This window comes from Urocitellus parryii, chromosome 3, assembly GCF_045843805.1.
Source record: "Urocitellus parryii isolate mUroPar1 chromosome 3, mUroPar1.hap1, whole genome shotgun sequence".
Taxonomy (NCBI): domain Eukaryota; kingdom Metazoa; phylum Chordata; class Mammalia; order Rodentia; family Sciuridae; genus Urocitellus; species Urocitellus parryii.
Genome location: NC_135533.1, coordinates 133,755,130 through 133,780,774, shown reverse-complemented (window position 1 = coordinate 133,780,774; position 25,645 = coordinate 133,755,130). Strand labels below are relative to the sequence as shown.

The following is a 25,645-nucleotide window of genomic DNA, read 5'->3' as shown; positions in this document are numbered from 1 at the left end:
CCGTGGTCCTACTGCCAGTCATCCTGGTGGAGTCTGGGAATGTGGCTTCCTGGTTTGGAGAGGGGAGAGAAAGCAGCCCCCAAACTGACCTGAACTTTGCTGGGGAGGGTGCTGCTGCCTCGCTGGACACTGTCCAACCCAGGTCTCCCCAGTGGCAGCAGCAGCCTGAAGCTGCCCCTTGGATGCGGCTGATTCCTCTGTGTTGTTTCTCCCTCGAGCCTGTGAGCCCAGTGCGGCCCGACCGGTGGGGCACGTGCAGGTGGGGAGGGATCTGTGTGTGGACAGGCCGAGGTTGCATGAGGGGGGCCTTGGCCTCTTCCTGCTCTGGAGCACACTTGGGTTTTCTCGGGGCTGCACATGTGTCAACGTTGGGGTCTTGGTGGCTTGAACTGTCTGTGGCGTGGCTTCCCCTAATGACAGTCCCTAGGGAGCTTCCTGCTGCTGCTGATCCTGCCAGTGACGAACATCCTTGCGTGTGACTGTCCTTCCTGACCACTTAGAACAAATCCTTGGGGTGAAGGGGGACGCTGCTGCAGGCGGCCTTGTGAAGGGTCTGGATCCTCAGTTTCCTAATTGCTTTGATTGTTAGCTGCATCTTTCTCCAAAGTTCGCCAGTTCCTGGGGCAGAAAGCAGGTCTACCTTGTCTCTGTGATGTCCTCAACAGCCATAGCGCTGGGGACAGAGTCAACAGATGGTCTCTACAGTTGGATTCATGAACAAGTAACTACCATCCTCTGCTAGTTAACATGTCGTGGGGTGGCCGTGATGCTGCTGCTGAGACCCCTCCTCCAGATGCCTCCCTGGGGAGGGGATGCACCAACCCCCAGTTGCCTGGGTCTTTTCACCATCTCCTATTTAGAATTCCATCATCATCCAGGAAAGGAAATTTCAATAGAAACAGTTCTTTGAGAAGGGAAAGAAAACTACGTCAATCAATAGAAATCCATTTGTAGGGTGTGTAATGGCTGCAGAGAAGCGTGCACTGGGCCGAGGGCGGTGAGTGGCATTCCCTTGCCCTTTCAGCCTCTGGTGAGGCCCAGGTTGGACTCTGCTGTCAGGTTCCTTGTGTTGGTTGGAAACCTGGGCTCCATTGGCAAGGTTTATTTCAGAGCAAGAGGAAAAAAACCTCTCTGTGTTCCTGGCTGATTTGTGCCCTGGTTCCTGGTGGGCTGTCTTCCCTTTAAAAAAGCTCGCTGGCTTTCGCTGTGTTTTCCCATCTGAAAGACGTGCAGCCTAAGGAACACGCCAGCAGCACACAGGCCCACACGCCGTGTCTATGAGCACGATTTATACATTTCAGTGAGCAAACGACACTTGATTGCTGTTACACATTGGAAGGAGAAATACGTATGATCAATAGCAAAAATCTTTCTCTTTTTGGTTTCACAGATACCCAAATGTAAGTACATGGGCATTTAAATACATACACATATACATTACTTAAAAGTTTCCCCAAGTAGGGTCATATGGGACTGTCTCAGTCTGTTTTCTGTTACTATAGCAGAATACCTGAGACTGGGTGATTATAAAGGTTGGAGGTTATTCTGGCCCACGGTTCTGAGAGCATAGCTTGGTGCCAACACCTGCTCAGCTTCTGGAGCAGGCCTCCTACTGCCATAATTCATGGCAGACGTGGAAGGGCAAGCAGGTGCACCTGGAGAAGGAAAAGACACCCCGCTCCCCTTCTCAGGGAAGGCGGGAATCGTTTACAAGTTTCCCCCACAACCCAGGTACCTGCCATTAGGCTCCACCGCCCAACGCTGCCTTGGGGAGAGCGAAGGTTCCGCACAGGAACTTCTGGGGGACACACTCGAGCAGTCGTGACGACCAGTTATAACGTGTTTTTTATGACCCCTGTGGGCATCCCTCATGCATATCAGTGTTTTATTTTAAGTATGTTCACATAACTACTTCCTGGTCCATAGCCGTCTGTACCCTTGTAACAACCTCAGGCCTCTCTCATCTTAGTCTGGGTACTGTGATACGTGGTGATGACAGCGAGTACATGTTGATGGTCATTTTCGTAGGCCAGCACCCCTCTCAGCGCTTCTTATTTACCGATCCTCATTGCAGCCCAGGAAGCCAGGGGCTGCCTTTATATCCTCCTTTATGTGAGGACCTCTGAGGCACAGAGAGGTTCAGCCATTGTGGCAGGTTGCTCAGCCACAGGTTCACGGCCCGGCTTCGGCTCCAGCACGCTCTGCAGTATGTTCGCGGTTCTAGCTGAGGCAGGAATGGCCCCGTGGAGAAAGCTTTCCGCGCCCGTCCCACCCCAGTGTTTCAGAAGGAGGGATTCCTAGAAGTGGAAATGCTGAGCCTGAGCTCTGCGAGCCTCTTGATGACTCTGGATGTATCTCTGTGTCTGAGTCCTGTCACCTGGGGGTGGGGGGAGAGAAGCAGGAGCTGCCAAGTCTTGAACCTGGGTGGGCCGGCTTGGGTGGCGGGCGTAGTGGGTGCCACGTGCTCTGCAGTAAGGGGCCACCGAGTTGACCCCGTACCTGGGTGTGGGGCTCTCTCTGCGAGATCAAGATGGGAGGAGTAACACTTGCCCTTGGGGGAGGCAGCCGAGTGCCTCAGGGCCACGTGTCAGTGGCCATCAGGACTCCTTCCCACGTCACAGGGTTTGGGGACAGTCCTGAAGAACACGCTGTGTGCAATTACAAGGCTTTCCCTGTGGCCAGGGGCAGCTTGATAGGTGGCGGGGGGGGGGACTGCGTTGGGTCATCTCCTCGCATGGCAGAACAGGGTCTCATCTTTGTCTGCTCTCTTTCTCGCAGTGGCCGTGGGCCGAGGTGCCATGGACAGCCTGCAGAGGTTCTCCTCGCTGCCGGCCTTCCTGCCCTCTGACCTGCGTATCGCCGGCGCCGAGGCGTCCTTCTTCCTCAAGGAGGCCAGGCAGGACCTGACGCGCAACGCCAGCCTGCAGGCCCGGGTGGAGTCCCTCTTCGTCTACCGCGCCCGGGGCCCGCCCTCGGTCAACGCCAGCTACGGGCCCTTCTCCGCTGAGAGGCCGGTGCCCCGGGAGCTCCTGCTGACGCCCACGGCCTTCGGGGACCTGGAGAAGTTCCCCTTCAACTGGAAGCTGAAGCCCCACATCCTCGACAGCTCCATCTACTCCAACCGGCCCAAGGTGCAGACCCTCTTCTACGTCACCGGCATGGCCTGGGACGACAGTGACCCGGGGGAGGACCTGCCCTGCGTCAAGATGTTTGCCTTCCCGGAGGCCAGGGAGGTGGCAGCTAGCTGCCGGCTGCAGGGGGCCCCTGGGCTGTGCGTGGCCGAGCTGGAGCTGCTGCCCGAGTGGTTCAGCTCCGGCCTGGACCTGGAGCCCGAGGAGGAGATCCCGGCCCTGCTGGGGGGCACGGCCATGGAGCTCTTCTTCAGTCTCTACCCAGCCGACGCGGCGGGCCAGTGTCCCCTGGAAGAGGAGGGCAAGTGGGAGAACAACATCCACTTGGGCCAGGACAGCCCCCCGCAGGCGCCCCCTGCCCGGGAGCGCATCGGCAGCGTGGTGGTCTACCCGACTCAGGACGACCTGCGCTGGTCCCTGCTGAACCTGGACCAGAACGTCGCCCTCTCCGTCCCGCTGAACCTCATCCGCGAAGGGGACACAGCCACCTTTTTGGTCTCTCTGACCAGCGGCTCCGTGGCAGAACAGTTCACCCTCCGGTAAGAGGCTTTGCCGGGTCGGGTGGGGTGGTGGTCAGCTCTTGGAAACCCCCAGTTACGGGCTGGTATGGGCTGGTACGGGCTGGGGCTTGTCAAAGATAAACACAGCTGGGGTAACTACTGGCCGGAGGGAGGGAGCTGAGGCCCTCACACGTGTGCAGAGGGGGCTGGGCATTGGGAAGGGAGCGTGAGGGAGGGGAGCGCAGGACTCCAGAGGCCGAGAGGGGACCCAACACCAAGGTTGGTGGCGTGGACACAGTGCCAGCCGTGATTGCCCATACTGGCCCTGGGCTAAGTTGGTGGTCTGTCCTCCCTCAGAGGCTGGAAGACAGAGCTGTCCTTGCTGATGGTTGTTTTGAGTCCTTGTGCCTTTCTCTGAGTCAGAGGCAGCTGTGTCCACTGCAGGCTGTCTTTAGGAAATGCTCCGAGGAGGAGGGTTCAGGTGCCAGTCAGCACGTGCGCTGGGCTGAACAAGCAGCAGACCCTCCCGGCCAGGCCAGGCAGCTGGCAGCACTCCAGGGGCCCGTGGGGTCCGCCACTGCCGTCCATGTGCTGACCTGTCCCCGGCTGAGAACTCTGCGGTTCTCTGTGAGCCTCTCAGGACCAGATGAGAGAGCCAGGAGACAGGGCGGGCAGAGACCTTCTGGAAGGGGTTGGCTGGGCGGTGGCACTGTGGAGTGCGCTGACCCTGGGGGGCTCCCCAGGTCTGCTGGTGCAGCGTGAAAGCAGCCGTGGTAAGCAGGGGCGACTGGTACCAATAAACCTTCACTTACAAAGGCGTGCGGAGGGCTGAGCCCGCTGAGCTCTCTTCAGCCCCCATGGTGTCCCTGGAGAGCCTAGAGCCAGCTGCCACCTTCCCCCGCAGGGAGAGGACACATGCTTCTTCCTCTGCAGGTGTGAGGACCTGGTGGCCGGGCACTGTGGGCTCTGGTTGGACGCGGTGCACTTCTAGCCCACCACAGTCCCCGTCCCTCCTCGTTTCCCACATCACATGCCTGCCTGGCTGCTGAGGGCGTTTGGATCTGGAAGCCCTGTCATGGGTTGGAATAAAGGGGTGCAGTGCTGGACGGAGGACTTGGTGCTGACCCGCGAGGACAGCACCTATAGTCACGTGCTGTGTGTGGGGAGGGGAGTCGGAGTGACCGGGGCAGCACAGGAGTGGGCCTAGGCCTGGGTTGGCTGATTCTCGCGGCGTCCCCGCCAAACCTGGCCCTTGCCATGTTCAGGGCATGTCCTTGGGTGGCCAGGCCTCGGTGCTGTTACTGTGTTTAAGCTGCTCTGTGTCCTGTGCCTGGTCCTGGGCTGGCCCTTCGCCTGCATCTCTCTCTGCATGACCACAGCCACCAGCAAGGTGTCACTCCTGTCCATTCTACGGGTGTGGAAACTGAGGCTGGGGGTTGGGTTGGGTTCTTGACTGAGGTTCCACACAGGGACGGTGCAAGGTTGGGTTCTGGGCCCATGTGTTCCAGTGAGAGCCCTGTTTTGGGCATCTGGGTTGCTCATCCGGACCTGTCTGCGCTGCACAAAGCCACCTCGGTGCTTTATTTTGCTCTATGTGACAGCCGGAGATGGAGATGGTGGGAACAAATGAAGCAAGCAGGGAACTCTTCAAAGCTGGTCCCTGTGGGGAGTCACCACTGTCTCCATGCTTGGCAGAGACTCCAAGGTGGCAGAGGAGTGGGCAGCACGTACGGACAGGAGAGGAGGGCAGCCCCCTGTGCCCAGGTGGAGGCTCGGGCCCGGGAGGTGGAGCAGGCCAGGGGAAGTGGCAGCTTCTGTGACGGGCTGGGGGAGCACCTGTGGCTTCCCTGTCTGGGTGAGTTGGGAGCAGAGGCACAAAGCCAGGGGACCTGCCTGCCCACGCTCTGCCACCCTGGCTGATTGCCACAGGGCCAAGGTTGAGTCCTGGACGGGGCTCTACACGATGGTCGGTCATTCCGTTACCACGTGCGCCTGGCTGTTGTCCCCGCTGTGCCTCCTCAGGATGTTCCAGGCCCAGGGAAGGTGTCCCTCTCCTAACCCAGGGGACTGCCTGTGTGAACCTTGTCCTCTGTAATGGCTGTGACCCATTGCGTTGGGCTCCAGCGAAGCCTGGATCCAAGCCTGGCTGGGCACAAGATTTGCTGAGGTCTCTTCTCGGTGTTGTGGACACTGGGCAGGGGGCCGCGGGGGCCGTGCTCACGCCTCCTGCTGCGTTTCCACCCGAGTGCTGCACAGGGCCAGGGTGAGGAGAAGTGACCTTGGTTCTTCTCCAGCACTGAGTAGCCTTTGGAAACAGGGGCGTCTAGGTCTCACTGGGTCTTGAAAAGCCGGTTAGCAGAGTCCTGTGGGTGCAAGGAAGGAGCTGGGGCTGGGGGCTGCACGAGGCTGGAGATGGGGTCCATCTTGTGACACACCAAGAGAGTTTGAAAGGTTATGACCCTCTTACCACAAAGGCAATGTCTCCTGGACCAAGAGAGATCCCTGGAACTTTGTCCTTTGTGAAACAGCATCTCCTTGGCTCACGTAGAGAGCCTGCTGGGCTGATCTTTCAAGCTACAGGCAGTGGATCCCAGTGGTTAAGACATGGACTCTAGGGCACAGGTTCAAATCCTGGTGCTGCCACAAATAGGCTGTGTGACCTTGCAGAAGTTACTTGATTTCTCTGTGCCCTGGTTTCCCCACCTGTAAATGATTTATTTCAACACACGCATGCAGGTGTGATCAAGTGAGGGCAACTGGAAGATCCAGCACCTCAAACATTTATTCTTTGTGTTGAGAACATTCAGAATCCTCCTATCAGCTATTTTGAGATATACAGCTGTCAATCACCCATTGTGCTCTATAGAACGTTAAAGGTTCCTCATACTCTCCAGTGGCACCCGGCACCCATCAGCGTCCTCCCTCCACCTGCCTCCTTCCCTCCCAGCTCTGCCTCCATGAGATCTACTCTTAGCTGCCACACGTAGATGAGAACGAGCCATATTTGTCTTCTTGCCTGGTTCATGTCATGTAACCTAAGGTCCTTGAGGTCATCAATGTTGCTACAAATGATAAAGACATGTTATAGTTTAGGACTGAGTAATATTCCACCATGTACAGCAACCACATTTTCTTTTTCCACCTGTGCATGTTCCAGATCTGGGCTATTGTGGAAAAATGAAAAAATAGCCTGTTTGATGATTGTCCCTCAAGTGGCACCAGAATTCCAGGCTTTATTCATCTTTTTTTTTTTTCCCAGATAAAACTTGGGTTTTCCTTGAGAAAACTGTGCCTGGACACAGGTGCTCTGGACCAGGTCAAGCTGGAGCTCAGGTTTCAGGGGAGTGTGGATATGAAGGCGGTGGAGGAGCCTGCCAGCCCGCCTGCTGCCTTTGGCTGAGTGTGTCTGGGCGGTGCTCGAGATGCCCACCTTGCCTGCCCTGCCAGGTGGCTGGGTCTGCGCTGCCCTGGGGTTCGCTAGGGGCGCATGGGCTTCCGAGGCTCCAGGGTGCTGTGAGTGAAGGGGGACGTTCATCTAGGCTAGTGGCGCTATCTGAGTAGTGGTTTTGGAAATTGAGGGACCTAGACCAGGGCGGTGGCTGTGGGGACATCCAGGCCGTGTCAAGACACATTGGTTTGTTATCACTTTAACCTTTGCAGTCCCTGGAGGAGGCCAGGGTCATTTTGTCCACGCCTATGCTGCAGATGTGCAGACCCCCCACTGCCCTCTGCCCCTGGGGGTCCCATGCCCTGGGCACAGTGGAGGGTGGAGGTGCCCCCTGTGTGGGGCCTGGTGCTCCTCTGGCCAGGCAGCAGCTGCAGGACTGCCTTGTGCCTTGCTCAGTGCGTCTTGGCTGAAGGGCCTCAGGACCCCTGCCTCCCCCACGGCACCCGCCCCGTGCACCCTGGGGTCTGGTCCAGTGGCTTCGTGTCATATTTGGAAGGTTGACCTGGAAAAAGAAGCTCCGAGGAGAGTCACGTATGTCCTGGATGACGCTCTTCACCACGGGACACCACGCTGGGCCAGCCGCTTCCCAACAGCGTGCAGGGCACAGAGCGGCACAGTTAACCGTGTGCCACGGTGTCCAGCGGCCTCCAGGGGCCGTCCTTCTTACATGTCAGAAACTCACCCACCACAGTGAGACCCCCCCTGCCCCGCCCTGCCCGTGACTCTGCCCTTCTGTGGTCCCCCATCTCCGGAAACTCACGTGGGGATCACACAGCGTGTGTCCTTGTGTGTGTCATCACCTTATTGGCCGATGACTTTTAAAGTTAAAATTATGTAAAAGCGACACAGTGAATGTTCTCTTTGTAAAAGAAAAACCAGCGTGTGGCACAGACGAGCCGGTGCTCCGCGGCCCTTCCTGCGGTCCCTCTCATGGCTGGGTCCACCTCGCGCTCGGTGCTGCTGTGTAGACTCACCACTGTCCCTCTGTCCAGGCCTTGGGCGCTTCCCTGAGGATAGTTCCCAGCCCTCTGCTGCCAGCCGGCTCCTTGTCCCTGGCTGGTGGGCATGAGGTCGCCTCCCGTTTTCCATTAGCCCTTGGAATGGCGCTGCAGGCCATGTCCTTGACTTGGACACGCGTCGGCGTCTGTGTGGGTGACAGGCTGGTGCCCAGGGCCTGGGGCCTCGTTGCCGGGTTCAGCCTTGCTCTGCCGTGGCTCGGGGAGGCCCTTCGGCTCTTCACGCCCCAGGTTCCTCCGCGGGAGGTGAGCTGGAGGTCCCTCCTCCTAGGTGCCAGGATCGACTGGACGCATGCGGGCGTGGGGGCCTTCCCTGGCCCAGTGCTCCCTTGTGACAGCCACAGTGGCCACTTCTTGCTGGTTTTGTTGCTGCTGTGCCCCTGCCACCGAGCTCAGGGTGACTTTGGAACCTCTTCCTCCTCCCATTTCTTGCCCAGAGACACAGACTTCTAGGTGTGTCTGGAAGTCTGATGGTAATGACTGGAGTCGTGGAAAGAATGAGATTTCCCAGTAAGAATCATGAGAAGAAAAGAGAGCTGATGAGCCAGCCCTGAAGGACTCCAGCACTGGACAGGTTCACGATGACCAGTCCTCAGAACCACGGCAGAGAAGTGGCAGGAGAACCAGGAGATGTGACTTGCCGGGCCAGGAGGGGAGACGGAGGCCGGGAGGCAGCGGCTGCACGCTGCAGAGGGGCCAGGGAGGCGCACGAGCTGTCCTGGGTATGTTACCCAGGGACGCCGTCATGGCCCTGAGAGGTGGTTAGTGGACCCTGGAGATAAAGCTGGACTGGAGGGGCTGGAGCATCAGTGACCTGAGGGTCAATTCTTGTAGGGATCAAGGCCAGCTGCATGTAGTAGGAACCCCAGAAAACACGGACATCGCCAAGACACGGGTATATTCAAGGCCAGAATGGCCACAGGTAGGTGTTGGTCTGGTGGATGGAGGATGTCTGAGAATCAAGGATCTTACAACTCCTGGCCTTTCCTCATTGTGACAAGGTGGCTGCTACAGTTCTGGCCATCAGATCTATACTTCACTCAGAAGGAAGGACGGAGAGATGGGGCAAAAGCCCTTGTGCATCCGAGTCTGCTCCCCTTAAGGCACACTTCCAGAAATGTCAATCAACATCTCTGACTGTTGCTCAGTACCAGGCCACTCCTGTGTCCAAACCTGGAGTGGAGAAGGGGGGTTCAGCCATCACTCAGCCTCTGTGGGGAGCTGGGTTCCTTGGATACCAAAATCCCACGTTGCTCAAGGCCCTTCTGTGGAATGGCAGGGTTTGCATGGGGCCCACGTATCACCTCCCATGGACTTCAGTCCTCCCTGGGTCACTCATGATACTTGGTGCAGCCCACAGGCTGTGGGCAGAGTGGCCACGCAGTGCCGTCAGGCAGTACTGAGGAGGAGGACCGCAGGCGCAGGACGCGGCAGCTGTTTCCTGCAGCTTTGATCCTCAGAGGGTTGGGTCCCTGGAGTGGGAGCCCTGGTGACTGAGGGCTGCCTGTGTGTGGCTGGGCCAGCTGCTGGGCCCCTCCCGCCAGGCCAGGGTTTTCCTGCCAGGACAGAAGTGGAGACTGGCTGTCAGATGAGCAGCTACCGACGTCTGCCTCGTGTGATGGTGGCTTTCCCCGTGTCCCAGCAGTTGGCTGGGGAGGGAGGGAGCAAAGGAGAGTGTAGTGGGGGGTCTTGAGGGAGCGAGGCTGTAGTGGGGGCCTCGAGGGATTCTTTTCCCGAAACTTGAGGCCGCTGTGCGTGTTTAATGCTGGGGGGAAGCTCAGCGTTCAGATGGTAGCGTGGGCTGTTTTCTGGGGTCCTGAAATGCTCCGCCATGGATTTCCCAGGCACAGTGGGACAGTCATCTCACCATTACTCCTCCCTTCAGAGAATTCTGTTGAAAAGATAAACCACCAGTTGGGTGCGTAAGTATATCTGCTGCACGTGATTAGTTCAGTGGCTCGAGTCCCAGCTGCCGCCCAAGGACTGGCGATGTGAGTGCTTGTGGGAATCCAGAGGGACAGTGCTCATCGAGACGCTCGTCCGTGGCCATCTTCTCATCCTGGCCAGGAGGGTCTGCTTGGTGGCCGTCTCCTGGCCTTGAAGTGAAGCATAGCCTTCATCTCTCTGTTGGCTCTGCTAAAGCTAAAAGCCTGGCCTCTGCCACCACTCTCCCCTCTCTATTTACATACAGGTGTCCTCTGACGGCTTTGCTGTTCCGTGATTAGGGATCTGGGGCAGAACGAATGCCTGGCTCTGAGGGCAGTGATACCTGAACGTGGCTTCTGGCCAAGGAGGTGCTCGCTCCTGATTCTGTCCCTAGGCTCCTTCCTAACAGAGGCAGAGGACATTCTGGGACCCGAGGAATGGAGGTAGTTTAAGAGTCAATTTTGCAAGTAAGAGGAGAAGCGCAGCATCTCGCCGTAGGCCTGCCGTCCACTCCTGGCATGGGGCACTGCTGGTTGACCGAGGTCCGACAGGCTGAGCCGGGACAGAGCAGCAGCTCCAGCCCCAGCCAGAACTCCGGCTTTCCTACCTACCATGTGGAGGTGGCCAAGGCTCCTCCCACGAGACACCTGCCTGGGCTTCTGGGGCCGTGTGGTGTCATTCTGTAGTGGTCATCTTCCAGCAGTGCCAAGAAGGGCTCTGGTTTGCATTGCCACTTGGTGCCCTAAACAGGGATGGCCAGGACACCCATGTTTCCTGTGGCGTTTTTTTAGATTGGGCCCCCGGGCTGTTGTGATTCTGAAACTCCTGGGAGGGCTCTTACTAGGGTGGCCTTCCGGGGCTGGCCAACCTGGGGTAGCCAAAAGCTGTTTATTGTAGTCCACAGTCCCTCCTGGTTTGCCTCCTCTGTCCTGTTATCAAACACCTTAAAGTCCCCAGCAACAGAGGAGCAGCCATTCTTGTCCTGACATCAGTGGGGAAGTCCAGGCCGCTCGGGGGTCTCCCTCTGTGAAGTTGGGGTCTGCGTCGTTGTTTTCTGAAAGCTCCGGTCAGCCTGTTTAGAAGTGCGGTGGACTCCTGTCCTCCCTGCGTGGTGTCTGGACGTTGCCGTAGTTCTGTCTGGTATGGAGAAGGCCCTGCCCTCGGGAGACTCCTTCAGGGGGAAGCCCAGGGCTGCCCCTCGCTGTCCCAGGGTGAAGGGCCTCTTCATTTCCCTTGCTTTCTAAAGGGAGGTCCAGCTGTGAGATGCTCAGCTCCTGCTTCCAGAGGCCAGGCCAGAGCGGGGACAGTGAGCCCAGGCCAAGGCCTGAGAACCGCCCGTGTCCCACTCACTTTGACTTCTCCTAAAAACAGGCCGGGGTGGATTTTGGAAGTAGCTGGCTGTGGCCTTTCCCCTGGCATGGGGCACGGGTAAGCCATGTTGGGTCACCTGAGAGGAAAGCAGGAATGAGAGGTGGGTGAGCGAGAAATGGAAGAGGGAGCCAGGCAGACATCACACGAGACTCTGTCAGAGCTCACAGGTAAAGGCCATCATCTCTCTATAGGAGAGAGAGGCCCCGGGATGTTGGGGGGTTCAGCTTTTGCGGAGTAGGATTTGGAGCTGGAGCTGTGGCGATGTGGGACAGGCTGGGGGCGTCAGAGCTGGGCGGTGGGAATGGCATGGATTGGCTGAGGCCGATGGCACCTTGGGGCTTTCCAGAGGCAAGGGGTCTGACCTTCTGGGATTGGCTCAGGGTTATGGTACCATGGGGTAGGTCACTAATGGGGTGGGGGGAGTTCAGGTAAGAGGAAGTGCAGGAAAGAGAAACTTACTTCATAAGTCGGCGGCTGGCATTTAAGATGGCTGCTCGAATGTTAAATCGAGACCCTATATTCCTCCCTTTTTTGTTTGTTAATGGGCCCCTTAAGGGACAGGGGCATAGATCAATCTTCTGTAGCTTCTTCCTGCTGGGAAGGGGCAGTGTCTGGTCCCTTGTTATGGGTGTGGGGTGTCATTGAGGGAATGGTAGTGGTCTGGAGGTGGGGTGATGTTGACTCCGGACGGCCCAATGTTGGTGAGGGGTTGGAAGTCCTGTGACAGAAGCTGGTTCACAGTTTAGTTAGAGATCCTTTGAATCTGGCCTTGAACAAATCTAATGATGCAGGGGACAAGCATTAACAGAAGGCCTATGACAGGGGGAAGTGTCAGGAAAGGAAGTACCCACTGGAGAAGGGGGTTCTTAGCTGCCATCCTCCAACAGAGGAGAGCTGTTGTTTCCGATGTTCAAGGTCCTGTTGGAGTTGTCTTGTCTTTGACTATATCAGATTGATTGACATAAAACAGCCTTCCTCCTGTAGGTACAGACAGAGTCCGCCTTTCTCTGCTGTTAGTAGGTCAGCCCACGGCAGTTTTGTAGGACCACAGAGGCTAAGGAGTTGGTTGATTCTGGAGGGTTAGTATGGACTGGCTGCCTGTTGGATATCCCTGATCAGCTGATGGAGAGCTGATGAAAATGGGTAATGGACGTGGTCATTCCCGCCTTTCCTGTGGCTAGGCCTGCCATAACCCCAGAGTGGCCGGTAGGGAAACAAATTGAATAGCCCTTTTGTGTCCAGGGCTCACGTGAGTAGGGACTTCCCAGTGAGCTGTTGAGGCCTAGAAGACCTGCTATTAATTCATCTCTCGCCAGGAGGTGTGAGGGCTGAGAAGCTGTCCCCATAACAAGGTTGGAGAGGACAAGGCTCTTAATTGGGGATATGAATCCTTAACATCCCCAGAGTTATCAGAAATGTAGTAAACACAACAGTTAACTTTTAATGTCTGTAGGCCTTAAACTAACAACTTCTGGCTCTGGCAGTTTCTCTTGATCCTTTTCAGGCTTTCTTGCCTAAGAATCTCTCTTTCGTAGCCTCCAGTCTTACTCTTAGGGACTAACACAAGTGCATATCTTAAGTTATATTTAATTATCATTTCTCTCTCTGCCCAGGAATGGCTGTGTTTTGGTTTAATTGCTTTTGCTAGGTGTTCAAGGTCAAGCTGGTCAAAATTGACTTTGTTTCTATCTATTGTTAACAGTCAGCTGAATTTCAGTGGGAGTCACTCCTGGAGGAACTTGAGAGCAGCTTCGCAGTTCTGCTAGTGCCATTTGCGCTAGGATGGGTCCAGGTCTTGCTGACCATATGGCTTCCCTTGGAAGCATCAGGGATGTCTCTCTTCTCCAATGACCCTCCTCTTCATGGCAAGCACACTGATTGGCTTTCTGTTCTCCAGTGGTCTCATTAATCTCCCTGATGGGGAGGTTATGTGGCCCAGAGTTGCAAAGCTCTTTAGAGAATTCCCCTGTTTCCTGGATTCAGAATAACTCAGAGGGCAAGAGCCAAATATTGGTTTTCTTGGTCTCTTTAATTTAACTTTAATATTTAGGTCTTGATCTTAAACATCTAGCAAATAAGTCTCACCAGTCTTAAATTAAGAGTATTGGGCTTTAACTTTAGTCAATAACCTTACAGTCATTTACCTCTTTTTATTAATTGGAGTCTGTACTATTCTAACTGTCCTTTAGGTGATGACTTATTATCTTAAATTAACCCAGGTTGTGTGTTCTTACAGCAATACCTCTGCAAAACATTACAGGCAACGGTTAGACAGTTTATAAGGAAAATACAAAATAAAAATAATTATTTTTTTTAATAATAAAATTAACAAGAGTTAAAAGCATATTAAGTTTGTGTAATAAGTATCTTGAATTTTGGCTGAGGTATATATTATATCCCCTGTTTGAGATGCTAGTAATCTTAACAATAAAAATTAATTTTTTGAATACAACATTAAATGAACTGAAGTCTGGCCTGTTTTGGAGTCATTCTGACATGTAGTTTAAGGTGGGAGGGAGGCAGAGCCTTATCTCAGGTAAGGTGGAGCTCTTCATAAATCTTAGGTAAAATGTTCTAGTTCTGAAGCTGATCTTTGCTTCTTAAATATCATTTTACAAAGTTTACATATATTGTTTCTCAAGTTCACATGAACATTAACTAACACAATATAACATTTAAAACATGAAGTAAAGAAAGGCCGAGAACTTTTAACCTTTTTTGTGAAAAAGTAGCAAAATGCTTTTGTGTTTTACAATATTAACTTTTACATAGATTATGCTCTCATTAACCTAAAAACACATTTAAATTGTACCCCAGTGTAAAAAGTAACATAAAACTTTATATATCTTATTGATAACAGGTCCAGTTATACAACATTAAATGATATAAATAAATCTACAATAAAATTTGTTATCCTTATAAGCCTAAAATTACCATACAGCTTTAGTTTGGAGAACACCAGTTTGATATAATGCTCTTTTAAAGCTTCTACCTTAAAGACTTGTATACCTGAAAGATATGAACACATATAATACACAAAGAGGAATAATAGCATCACAATTACGTTGATGTTTTTATGTTAGTGAAGTTTAACTCATAAAGAAATAACATATTACAGTATTCCAAATTAACAGTTGTTGTTTAATCACAGTTGTATAATCCTTAATTCCTTCAAGATTACTTGCTCAAAAAGATGAAAATTAATAAACACAATGTTATGGGTAAATTAATGTTTTAAGAAATCCTTGTTCTTTTAACATATAGATTAAGCTTTGGTTTATATCAGTACATTAACATTTGACCTTAGGGAAAAAAACCTTAAATAGCTCTGACTGTTTCATATACCTATATGACCAACTTACATAGACCTTCTTTATCACTTATTTAAACCCTTTTATTTACTTCATCACATAAAGACTTTCTTATCCAGATACACTTTCTTTTCCTTCTATTACATATGGTTTTCATACCTAGAACTTTCTCATTTCTCTTTGCCATCTGTTAACTCTCTTTTCTGTTCACATTCTGAAACAATCCTTATAAATCTCTAAATTTAGATAAATTATTTTACTCTAAATATAAAGAAATACCGTATGTTATTTACAGTACTCTTAATTGGAACAGTAGAAACTTTTGCGCCTTTATATATAGAAATTTTCTATAAACCTTTGTATATAGAACCACATCTGTTTACCATTTCATGAAAACACAATGTTTAAGTATACAGAATTATACCTGTTGGGACTTTAAGTTTTTAGTAACCTTTTTCCAGTGATGACAAAGAAACTTTAAGCCCCCCATTTTTATTGATTTATTAAAAAATCAATAATATTACTCAATGGAATTCAAGGACTTAAAGAGTGCTTGATGGTATATTTAATAGTTAGCATTTTAACCTTGTGAATTAATCAGATGTCTAACAAACACATTTATGAGTGATCCCATGTCAAATCTGTTTTACTTATTTTTATCAAGATATCTGACAAATGTATTGAACAGTATTAGCCATTTCTTCCTTCCTGAAGAAAAGTCCTAGAAACAATGGATATTAGACATTTTATAGATATCAACATTTTATTAGTCCTTTGACCACCTCGAGAGACTTGTGAGTTAAGTCTGCTTACCCAATATAAATTGAATTGTTTTAAATCACATGAGTTAAAGGTATTTGGATCCACTTTTTAAACTTCTGAGTACTAATTTTCAATCTGCCAATCTTGATATCATGTACATGACATGTGGAGACACACACACATATGGACAGACAGCACAACACACAGTGTGCACACATACAAAAGTATTGACCTTGTAGCTTTTCGCAGGTGAATCTCCATTGCAAGGATGTTTAAAAACTCAATAGTTGAATAAAAAATAGGACTGATCAGAAAAACATTAACCTAGGTGCAGAGAACCAAAATCATGAGCTCAAAAAATATGGAATTTAAGAAAAAAAGAGAGTCCTAGAAAGAATGACCGGCTGGTAATTAATAAAGTACCATACATTTTACTTTTTGGTTTAGTGCGTTAGGAGGCTTCTTCCAGTTGCATTTCAATGTTGGTTCTGACCTAGGTCTGGAAGGAGCTGGGAAACTGCTGTCCCTAACCCTGCTCCCAAACTCGCCTGCGTCCCTCAGGTAGGAGAATGTTGGACAGGACCGTGGAGGTTAGACTGTACTATGGGGTTAGGCTGGAATTCCTTAACGTACCCTGAAGGACTGGAGGTGAAGGACCCTAGCTGCCTTTCAATTTGGGAGAGGAACGTGTACCCGGGCAACTCCCTCTGACCCTGCTATTTCACAAAAGGGAGGCAGAGGTGCAGGCTGCTTAGAGGGGGCCGAGAGCGAGTAGCTGGTGGACTGAGAGTAGGTGAGGGGGGTCCCAGAGGAGTTGGAGCAGAAGGTGGAGAGCGGTAGGAAGGGGGTTCATCAGCAGGATCGAAGTCTGGGGTTTTGGGAGGATCCTGAGTCGAGAAGAGAGGGTTGAAGAAGCAGCAGCACCTGGGCTGGAGAACAGGAAGAACAGAGGGACGGTTTGGAAGGAAGGAAAGAGGAGGCCTGAGGATGGGGGTTTCTTCCCATTTCCCCAGCACTCACAATAGTTGAAAAGGTCCCTGATAATATTGGGATCTAGGGTGCTGTTAACCGGCCATTTAGAGTCATTATCCAAAGGATATTGAGTCTGATCTGATTGCACAAGCAGATAAGCTTTTTGGGCTTTAGGTCTGGGGTGAGAGAGAGACTCTAGGTTAGCCAGGAGGCAGCCTAGGGGACTATGGGAGGGAGTGGACAAGGAGCTACCCATGGGGAGACGCAAGAGGTGAGTTTAGAGGTGGGTGTCCCCCAGTCTCTAGTATCACCCAGTCGAGAGGATGGTTACACTCAGGGGGTTGTCACTGGGTAAGTGTCAGGGGCAGGACCTGCAGAGGCACTCGGAACCTAGGTGCTCGGCTGAGACTGCCTAGGGGCAGAAGCCATAGAGATGAACCCAGGGCTGAGGTCTCACCAGGGGCAATGCCCGGTCCCCCTTGGTGGTTTTCCTCAAAACCCAGGACCCAAAGAAAAGACCACCTATAGACCCAGTGACAGTAGGGATCAGCCATAGCTGTGAAAGCTGTGGCTGGGAGTGTCCCTGACCACATGGTAACCCTGGAAGTGCCGGACGATCCACGGTCACTTCCCAGGATCCGTAGGTCGTTTAGGTCAACCAGAGACAGGGGTCTTACCTGCAATGTCTGGTGGTGGGTGCCGATAGGGCGTTCGTCAGAATGGAGGGCCTGGTTGTATGATGGAATTCAGATCGGGGCCCGGTCCAAGAGCGGAGTTGACACACCGGGGAACCGGGCACACCTGGGAACCAGACACACTGGGGAACCGGCTCCCGGGTCTGGGCACCAATGAGAAAGTGAGAAAGCGAAATGGGTGAGTGAGAAATGAAGGGCGGAGACCAGGCAGAGAGCCACACAAAGGTTTATTTGTCAGAGCTGACAAATAAAGGCCATCCCTCTATAGAGAGGAGAGAGGCCCCGAGATGTTCGGGATTCAGCTTTTGTGGGGCAGGGGTTGGAGCTGGAGCTGTGGTGCTGTGGGACAGGCTGGGGCATCTGAGCTAGGCGGGTGGGAATGGCATGGGGTTGGCTGAGGTTGACGGCACTTGGGGCTTTCCAGAGCAAAGGAGTCTGTCCTTCTTGGATTGGCTCAGGGTTACGGCGCCATGGGGTAGGTCACTAATGGGGGGGGGGAAGTGCAGGGAAGGGAAACATCTCATAGATGGTAGTTAACACTGAAGACGGCGGCTCAATGCTAAATCTAGACCCTAACGCCCTCTCCTCACCTCCCTGTGTGGACCACTTCCTGCTCCTCAGCCCCTCCCAGCCTTACCAGTGGGTGGGAGGTCTGAGGAACCTGCAGGCTGCCACCCTCAGCACCCATCAAGGGACAGCCCAGGGGAATCGCCCCCAGCCTCTCCTCTGCCTTTTATTTATTTATTTTTAAACATACCTGTTCTTTCTGCCGTTTTCCTCTCCAGAGAGTTTCCCATAAAACCCTGCCTTCTGGTTGCATTTTGACAAACCACGCTCATGCCATGAAACGGGGATGGTGGAGAACCGGAAGGCACTGTCACCCTGCCACCAATCCAGGCATTCACGTTGGCTTTAAGCAAAGTTGATCTTCAAATAAAGGATTTACTTTATTGGTTCTTTTTAGTTGTACACGACACGAGGATTCATTTTGACATAATTAGAAAAGCATGGAATGTAATTTGCTCTAACTCAGCCCCAGAACTTCCCCTGTCCCTCCCCTCTTCCCTCCCTATCCCCATCCCTATCCCTCTACCTTCTTGATTTTCTGCTGTTCAGGGTTTTCTTCTTAATCAGTGTCTTGAGGGTTCATTTGAGCTGCTTCAGCTCAGGTGGAGCAGGGTGCGCCCCTGCCGTTCAGCCTCTCCCACCCACCGTGTGGCCCGTCATTGGCACACGTCCAGGAAACCCAGTGCCTCGAGATCAAGCCAGTCAGTTTTGAACCACGTCATTCTGTGCTGGCGTGAGCAGCTGCCGTAGGAAACACTGTCACATCCTAGCCAAAGGACTGTCCATATTCAAACAGAAAAGCCTGATGTGTGAACCAAGAACAGCTACCCTACAGCGAGGAGCAGTGACGACCCTGTCCCACTCCTCCAGACCCCCAGAAGCCAGACTGAGTGCAGGCTTTGAGAGACAGCCACGCTGCAGCTGGCCAAGCACAGCAGGAAGCCGAAGAGCAGTTTCCAGGAGCACTTTCAGTGCCACCCCTTCCCAGGGTTCAGAAGAGACCCTAGTGGTGGCAAAGTGGGAAAGAAGCAAGGAGAGGACAGGAGGAGGATGTCACGAGTCCCGTCCTAGGATTGTCCACCTGGGCCTGCAGCTTCTTGGGGGATCGGTCCTGACTCCTCGTGGTGGGTTCCTGGGTGGGGACCCAGAGAGAGCTGCTGAGTCGGGACCTGGACCCCTTCCAGCACCCCAGAGGCCACCTCACACCTGGGCCCCGACTCCAATGGGGCCGAGGTAGGAGATGAGAGAGAAAGGGGCAGAAGAGGAGGGACACAGAAGAGGCAGGAAAGGAGAGTCGCGAGGGGGAGAAGGAGGGACCTGCCTGCAGGACCGGGAATCTGGGCCCGCCTGCCACATGACCCTTTGCTATGGTTTGGCTGTGAGGTGTTCTCCAGGAGCTCACGTGTGACACAATGCAAGGTCCAGAGGAGCAATGACAGGGTTGTCAGAGACCTGACCCAGTCAGTGGTTAGTCCCTGACAGGGCATGGCTGGGTGGGAACTGAAGTGGTGGGGCAGCTGGGGGAGGAGCATTGGGGCGTGGCCTTGGGAAGTAGGCATTGGGGCGTGGCCTTGGGAAGTAGGCATTGGGGCGTGGCTGGAGGAGGGGCATTGGCACATAGCTGGAGGAGGTGGCGTTGGGGCGTGGCTGGGGGAGGTGGGCATTGGGGTATATATTTGTATCTGGAGAGTGGAGTCTCTCTCTGCCTCCCTCGGCCACCCTCTCCCGCCAGGAGGTTCAGCCTCACCTTGAGCCCCGAGGAATGGAGCCGCCCTTCTCTGGACTGAGACCTCTGAAACTGAGCCCTCAAACAAACTCTTCCTCCTCTGCAGTTGTGCTGGTCAGATCCTTTAGTCACAGCAGCAAAAAAGCTGACTGAAACACCCTCTCCTGTTCTGGGGAAGAGAGCCAGATGACTGCCCAGGGCCCAGCAGGTCCTGCCCTGTTCCTCTCAGTGACCTGCAGGTCACTACAGTGCTGCCAGACACGGGATCTCTTGACCTCAAGGCAGTGAAAACAGAACCAGGTCAGGGGAGCAAACAGGAAGGCCAGGCCTTTGCTGGGCTCCCGTGCGGGAAGGGAACACAGCTTGGATGGGGAGCGGGTGGCCAGGCTGCCCCTGAACCAAAGAAGGGAGGGAGCTGGTCGCTTGAGGGTGGGGTGTTGATGGGCTCAGGGGCACCCCACCCCAGAACTTTGCCCTGTGCCAAGCAAGTTCCTGCTGCTGCTGCTGGAGAGGACACCATGGGCCCCTGCTCAGCCACGTGGGGCTGATGCTGGTTGGGGTGGCTGGTACCAGGTCTCTGGGGTTGCTGTCGGGCTACGGGCCCAGGCCACAGAGTACATTTGCCCTCTGTCCCTGTGGTGGTCCCTGGCTTTGACCCACCATTATGAGTGTATTGAGACAAGATTCCAGAAAAGATGTCACTTAAAGCCCAGAAGGAAGAAGGTTATGAATTGTGTAATCTATGATTTATGGTTAGATAAGATGTTTAACTGCATTTCCTCCTGTGGGGGTGGTCTGAATCTACAGACCTTTGCCTGGAACTTAACATGAGGTCCTCCTTGTTTTTAGAGAATTTTAGTCCAGTTGGGGTCTAGCATGGATCCACCATATTTCAACTAACTGAGTCTATGCCAGTGTCTTTGAGGATAGTTTTGCGGGCAGGGGTTGCTGACTGGGCAGACCCTGTGTCCTGCGAGGACTGGAGCCATGAAAGCTGGAGGAGGGTCCCTGGAGTTGAATCAAATCTGAAATTGGAATAAGGAAACCTGCTGGTCACCTCTGGGGCCCTTGCCATGGCCGCCCTTGACTCCTGGCGATGCAGCTGTCCCTGTTGCCTTGTGGGAATGTGGGGATCAATGCCTCCTCCAGGCTCTGTCCTGCTGGGTTTCACCAAAGGAGCTTTGTGCCTGCCCTCGGGGCTGGGATGTTAGCATGGTTTTACAGAGGAAAGAAGTGGAAATAAAGATGCCCGTTTTGCGTTGGGTTGGTTGGGTTGCAACCGGAGAGAATTCATGTGCAGTCTTTAAAATTCAGGTTGGGTCAAAAGTAGAAAGACGGTGAGAAGAGAAAAGACCTTCCCAGTGGCCTTGACTGTGACCTCGGAGCAGGACGTCACAGGGCATCCCAGGAACACAGCTCCCAGCCAAGTCTCCATGAGGCCCAGCCCTCAGCCCTCTCCAGCCCAGCCACGCCCTCCAATCTGGGTTCTGGAGGTGGAGGGTCCTCCTGTCTTGGGCACAGTCTTGGTTCTCTCCGCCCCCACCCCCGGACACCTTCCTCACATCCCTGCAGGGCTGGCCCCTCCTTGCCATTCACAGCTCACCCCAGGGTCCCCTGTTCCCAGAGGCCAGCCCGAGTGTCCCCTAGGCCAACCCTAGGCCCATCACGCAGGCACCTTCTTCCCAGAGCTCACCAGCACCGGGAAGATGCTCCCTCTATGTGCACATGTTTTGTCCCACATTAGAACTCAGCTCTGTGCAGCAGGGATGTGTGTCCCCCATGCTGAGAGCTGCCCCTGGCTTGTGGCTGGGGCTAGTAGGTGGGAACCGCAGGTCCAGCTGCTCACACATGTGGCTGGAGTCCGTGACGGGCTCCCCTGTCCCCACGAGTCCCCGTGTTGGAGCCCCATGCCCAATACGTGCCTCAGCCCGGGCCTGCATTTGGAGGTAGAGCTTTTAAAGAGGTGATTAAGTTAGGATGAGGCCATTAGGGTGGGCCTCATCCACTGGGACTGGTGTCTTTACAAGGAGGGAGGAGGACACCAATGCACAGAGACTGGGGACCATGGCTCAAGGACACAGGGAGAAGACAGCCATCTACCAGTCAGGGAGTCAGGCCCCCACTAAGGCGGGTCTGCCAGCACCTGTCCTCTAGCTTTGGCTTCCAGGGCTGGGTACACAAGTCATGTCTCAGATCTTCGGAGGCTGAGGCAGGAGGATCATTTGAGTCCAGGGGTTCAGAGCTGCCTGGGCAACATGGTGAGAGCCTGCCTCAAAAAAAAAAAAGGTGTTATTTAAGCCATACAGTCAATGATGCTTGGCCATGGCCACTGAAAAGCCAGCACTGTGCGCTGCGGTGAGAAGTGACAAAATAGTTTTTCATGCCAGTGGCCGCTCCTTTAGAAGGGTCCTAACCTCCCGGCTCCTTCTGCTTCCATTCTGTTTCACTGGAAGTTGAGACTTGCAGGAGCCTGGGCTTCGAGTTCGGGGATGGATTAATTTGTTGCTGCCTGCCACATGTATCAGACTCTGGGTCTTGCTCTGGATTTTGGGTTCCCTCTTTAGGAATTTCCCTCTGGGATGGGAGGTCTGGAGAATGTCGTTAATCAAAAGGAAAGATATAGCTAAGACCCTCCTGCTCCCCGAGGTCCTCTCCCCCGAGGCCCATCCTTCCTGGATCAGGGATGACTTTTACACTTTAATTCTCCTGGGTGCAGGAAATTCTAGCATCCACCTTGTTCCTCCTGACAGTCTGCAGGGCGCAGAGTTTGACCTAGCTCACCTATGAGCACATTTGCTTCCATGTTTTGGTGTAGAAGGGGGCTGCTCTTAACTATGATTAGCCAGTTCCTTGAGTCTTCCACGTTTCCTGCTGAGATTCAACTTAAACAGGAGACTTGCAGAGGAGATTTTTTGGGGGCTTGTGGGAGGTTCCGCCAGGTCCTCCAAATGCACCTTCTTTGCAGAGCAGCCTCCTTTTCTTTTCTTTCTTGCCCCGACTTCCTTTGGCTTGGCAATCTTATGTGCTTATCAATCTCCCCCTCGGTTCTCGGTTCTCGCTTGCTAATTGCCAATACATGCTGTTAAAGAAAACGGATAGAAAGGCGAGAGGCCATTTGTGGCTCAAATGAGAAACAGGAGAGAGTGGGTATTTCCAGTGCCGCATACAGAAGAAACTCAATTTTGGCAGCTTCATGTTGCAGAAAAATGTGGAGAGTTAAATTTCATTTTGCAGCAGGGCTGGGTTGTGCAGCCGAAATCCATAAGATCAGATAGAACATCTCCATCACTGAGCCGGTTAATAAAGCCCCTAATAGGATTTGCTGACCGTGAGAACGACAGGCCAAGCCACAGAAAGGTTTATTTATTCGCCATCTGTATGTAAATTTTGCTGTTATGGAAATTGTGTCAGGAATTGTACTGCAACTAGATAGCACACAATGTACTGTAATATTTGAGTTAAGATTCACAAAAGCCGCCTGTGTGCGTGAACGCGCTTGTGAATAATGGCGCCTCTTGTTGCTTTCTGGAAGCATCTTGGTCTCAGACTCAGGACCGAAACCTGTGATCAAGGTGGATGGGTTCATTTGTTAAAAGTTCTTGCTCGAAGGCTTGGAGATGGAACTAAGTTTTCAAGGGAATAGAAGTGCCTTATTATTAGCTTTCAGGGGCTAGTGCCACTTTTTCCTTGGGGGATTCCCCAGGTGACCATGAAGAGGTCTGTTTTATTACTAAAGGACACAAATTTTTGGAGTTAATTACAGTCAGTCCTGGAATAGAGGAACACTCCTTTGCTTTTTATTCTGGAAAAAAAAATACTGAACCCACTTGGAGAAATTAAATCAAGGCTCAGGTAGGTGAGATGCCAGCTATGTGATATAGTTGGTGTTGGGTGGCAGCGGCTTGCTCTGCAGCTGGGGGCTGCAGGCTGTCTTTTTTTTTTTTTATTGGTCGTTCATAACATTACATAGTTCTTAATACATCATATTACACGGTTTGATTCAAGTGGATTATGAACTCCCGCTTTTACCCCGTATACAGATTGCTGTATCACATCAGTTTCCCTTCCATTGATTGACATATTGCCTTTCTAGTGTCTGATGTATTCTGCTGTCTGTCCTATTCTCTACTATCCCCCCTCCCCTCCCCTCCCCTCCCCTCCCCTTTTCTCTCTCTACCCCTTCTACTGTAAATCATTTCTTCCATTTGTATTAACTTGTCTTACCCCTCCTTTCCTCTTATATGACATTTTGTATAACCCTGAGGATCGCCTTCCATTTCCATGCAATTTCCCTTCTCACTCCCTTTCCCTCCCACCTCTCATCCCTGTTTAATGTAAATCTTCTTCTCAAGCTCTTCGTCCCTACCCTGTCCTTGTTTACTCCCCTTATATCAAAGGAGTCATTTGGTATTTGTTTTTTAAATATTGACTAGCTTCACTTAGCATAATCTGCTCTAATGCCATCCATTTCCCTCCAAATTCTATGATTTTGTCATTTCTTAATGCAGAATAATACTCCATAGTATATAAATGCCACATTTTTTTTATCCATTCATCTATTGAAGGGCATCTAGGCTGGTTCCACAGTCTTGCTATCGTGAATTGAGCTGCTATGAACATCGATGTAGCAGTGTCCCTGTAGCATGCTCTTGTTAGGGCTTTAGGGAATAGACCGAGAAGGGGAATAGCTGGGTCAAATGGTGGTTCCATTCCCAGCTTTCCGAGAAATCTCCATACTGCTTTCCAGATTGGCTGCACCAATTTGCAGTCCCACCAGCAATGAACAAGAGTGCCCTTTTCCCCGCATCCTCTCCAGCACTTATTGTTGTTTGACTTCCTAATGGCTGCCAGTCTTACTGGAGTGAGATGGTATCTTAGGGTAGTTTTGATTTGCATTTCTCTGACTGCTAGCGATGGTGAGCATTTTTTCATGTACTTGTTGATTGATTGTATCTCCTCCTCTGAGAAGTGTCTGTTCAGGTCCTTGGCCCATTTATTGATTGGGTTATTTGTTATCTTATTGTCTAATTTTTTGAGTTCTTTGTATATTCTGGTTATTAGGGCTCTATCTGAAGTGTGTGGAGTAAAGATTTGTTCCCAGGATGTAGGCTCCCTGTTTATCTCTCTTATTGTTTCTTTTGCTGAGAAAAAACTTTTTAGTTTGAGTAAGTCCCATTTGTTGATTCTATTTGTTAACTCTAGCGCTATGGGTGTCCTATTGAGGAATTTGGAGCCCGATCCCACAGCGTGTAGATCATAACCAACTTTTTCTTCTATCAGATGCCATGTCTCTGATTTAATATCAAGCTCCTTGATCCATTTTGAGTTAACTTTTGTGCATGGCGAGAGATATGGATTCAGATTCATTTTGGTGCAAATGGATTTCCAGTTTTCCCAGCACCATTTGTTGAAGATGCTATCCTTCCTCCATTGCATGCTTTTATGCAGGCTGTCTTTAAGGAGCACACATCCCCCTGTATCACTGGGTGGAAAGTTTGACTCGCCACAGTTGCGTGTTTCCATGGCAATGTGATTGGCATCCAGAGCAAGTGGCAGACTGGCTCTGTGAGCCCTGTACACAGATGAAATCGCCCCCCACATTCCTGTGAGTTCTCAGTTTTGTCCTTTCAGCCTCTGTCCACAGTTGGCAGGTTCTGGAAGGCCTTTGCCTTTGGATCCTCCCCCAGGCCACCTCTGCAGCTCTCTGGGGAGCACCAGGGAGGGGGCAGGGACTAAGGGGGTTCCTGGGGGAGTGTCCTGTTGGAGGACACCACAGGTGATGGGCTCCCCTAGCCAGAGATGCTTCCCTCAGCCTCCTCCTCCCACCCTGGCCAGGTAGGGAGGCCGTCCCTGACCCCAGCTCTTTTATCCCCCAACCACCCGCTGGCCCCCGTCTGTGGCTGTGAGCCCATGGCCTGGGCCGGGAGCCGTTGGCAGCGGCAGGGGCAGCATGCGGCTGAATTCAGTCCCATCGCCGTTTCTGTAGTTCTGTTGGGGCGCTCTTCCCTCAGGGACAGTGACACTGCTCCCCCTCATTTTGAGTGCCCGCATATGTCAGACGAGTCGAACTGGGCACGGGGTGGGCCTCCTTGTGGGTGCTCTGTGGACAGAAGTCCTTTCCTTCCACTAGGAGGAATGTAAACCAGAGAGCAGGGTCACGAAAAGACATTTGATAGGTCACAATACAGACAGTTCCCAGGACAAAGCAAAATAGAGTCAC

At 52.4% G+C, this 25,645-nt stretch overlaps 1 protein-coding gene across 1 annotated transcript in view; it reads left to right on the top strand.

The window, feature by feature from the left end:
• The first annotated feature begins 2,006 nt into the window (after positions 1-2,006).
• Positions 2,007-25,645, top strand: part of LOC113192755 (transmembrane protein 132B) — a 212,480-nt gene continuing 188,841 nt past the window's right edge. Inside the window, exons 1-2 of the mRNA XM_077796456.1 lie at positions 2,007-2,024; positions 2,742-3,670. Of these exons, the coding sequence (XP_077652582.1) occupies positions 2,007-2,024; positions 2,742-3,670 (947 nt within the window). The remainder of the gene's footprint in view (positions 2,025-2,741; positions 3,671-25,645) is intronic.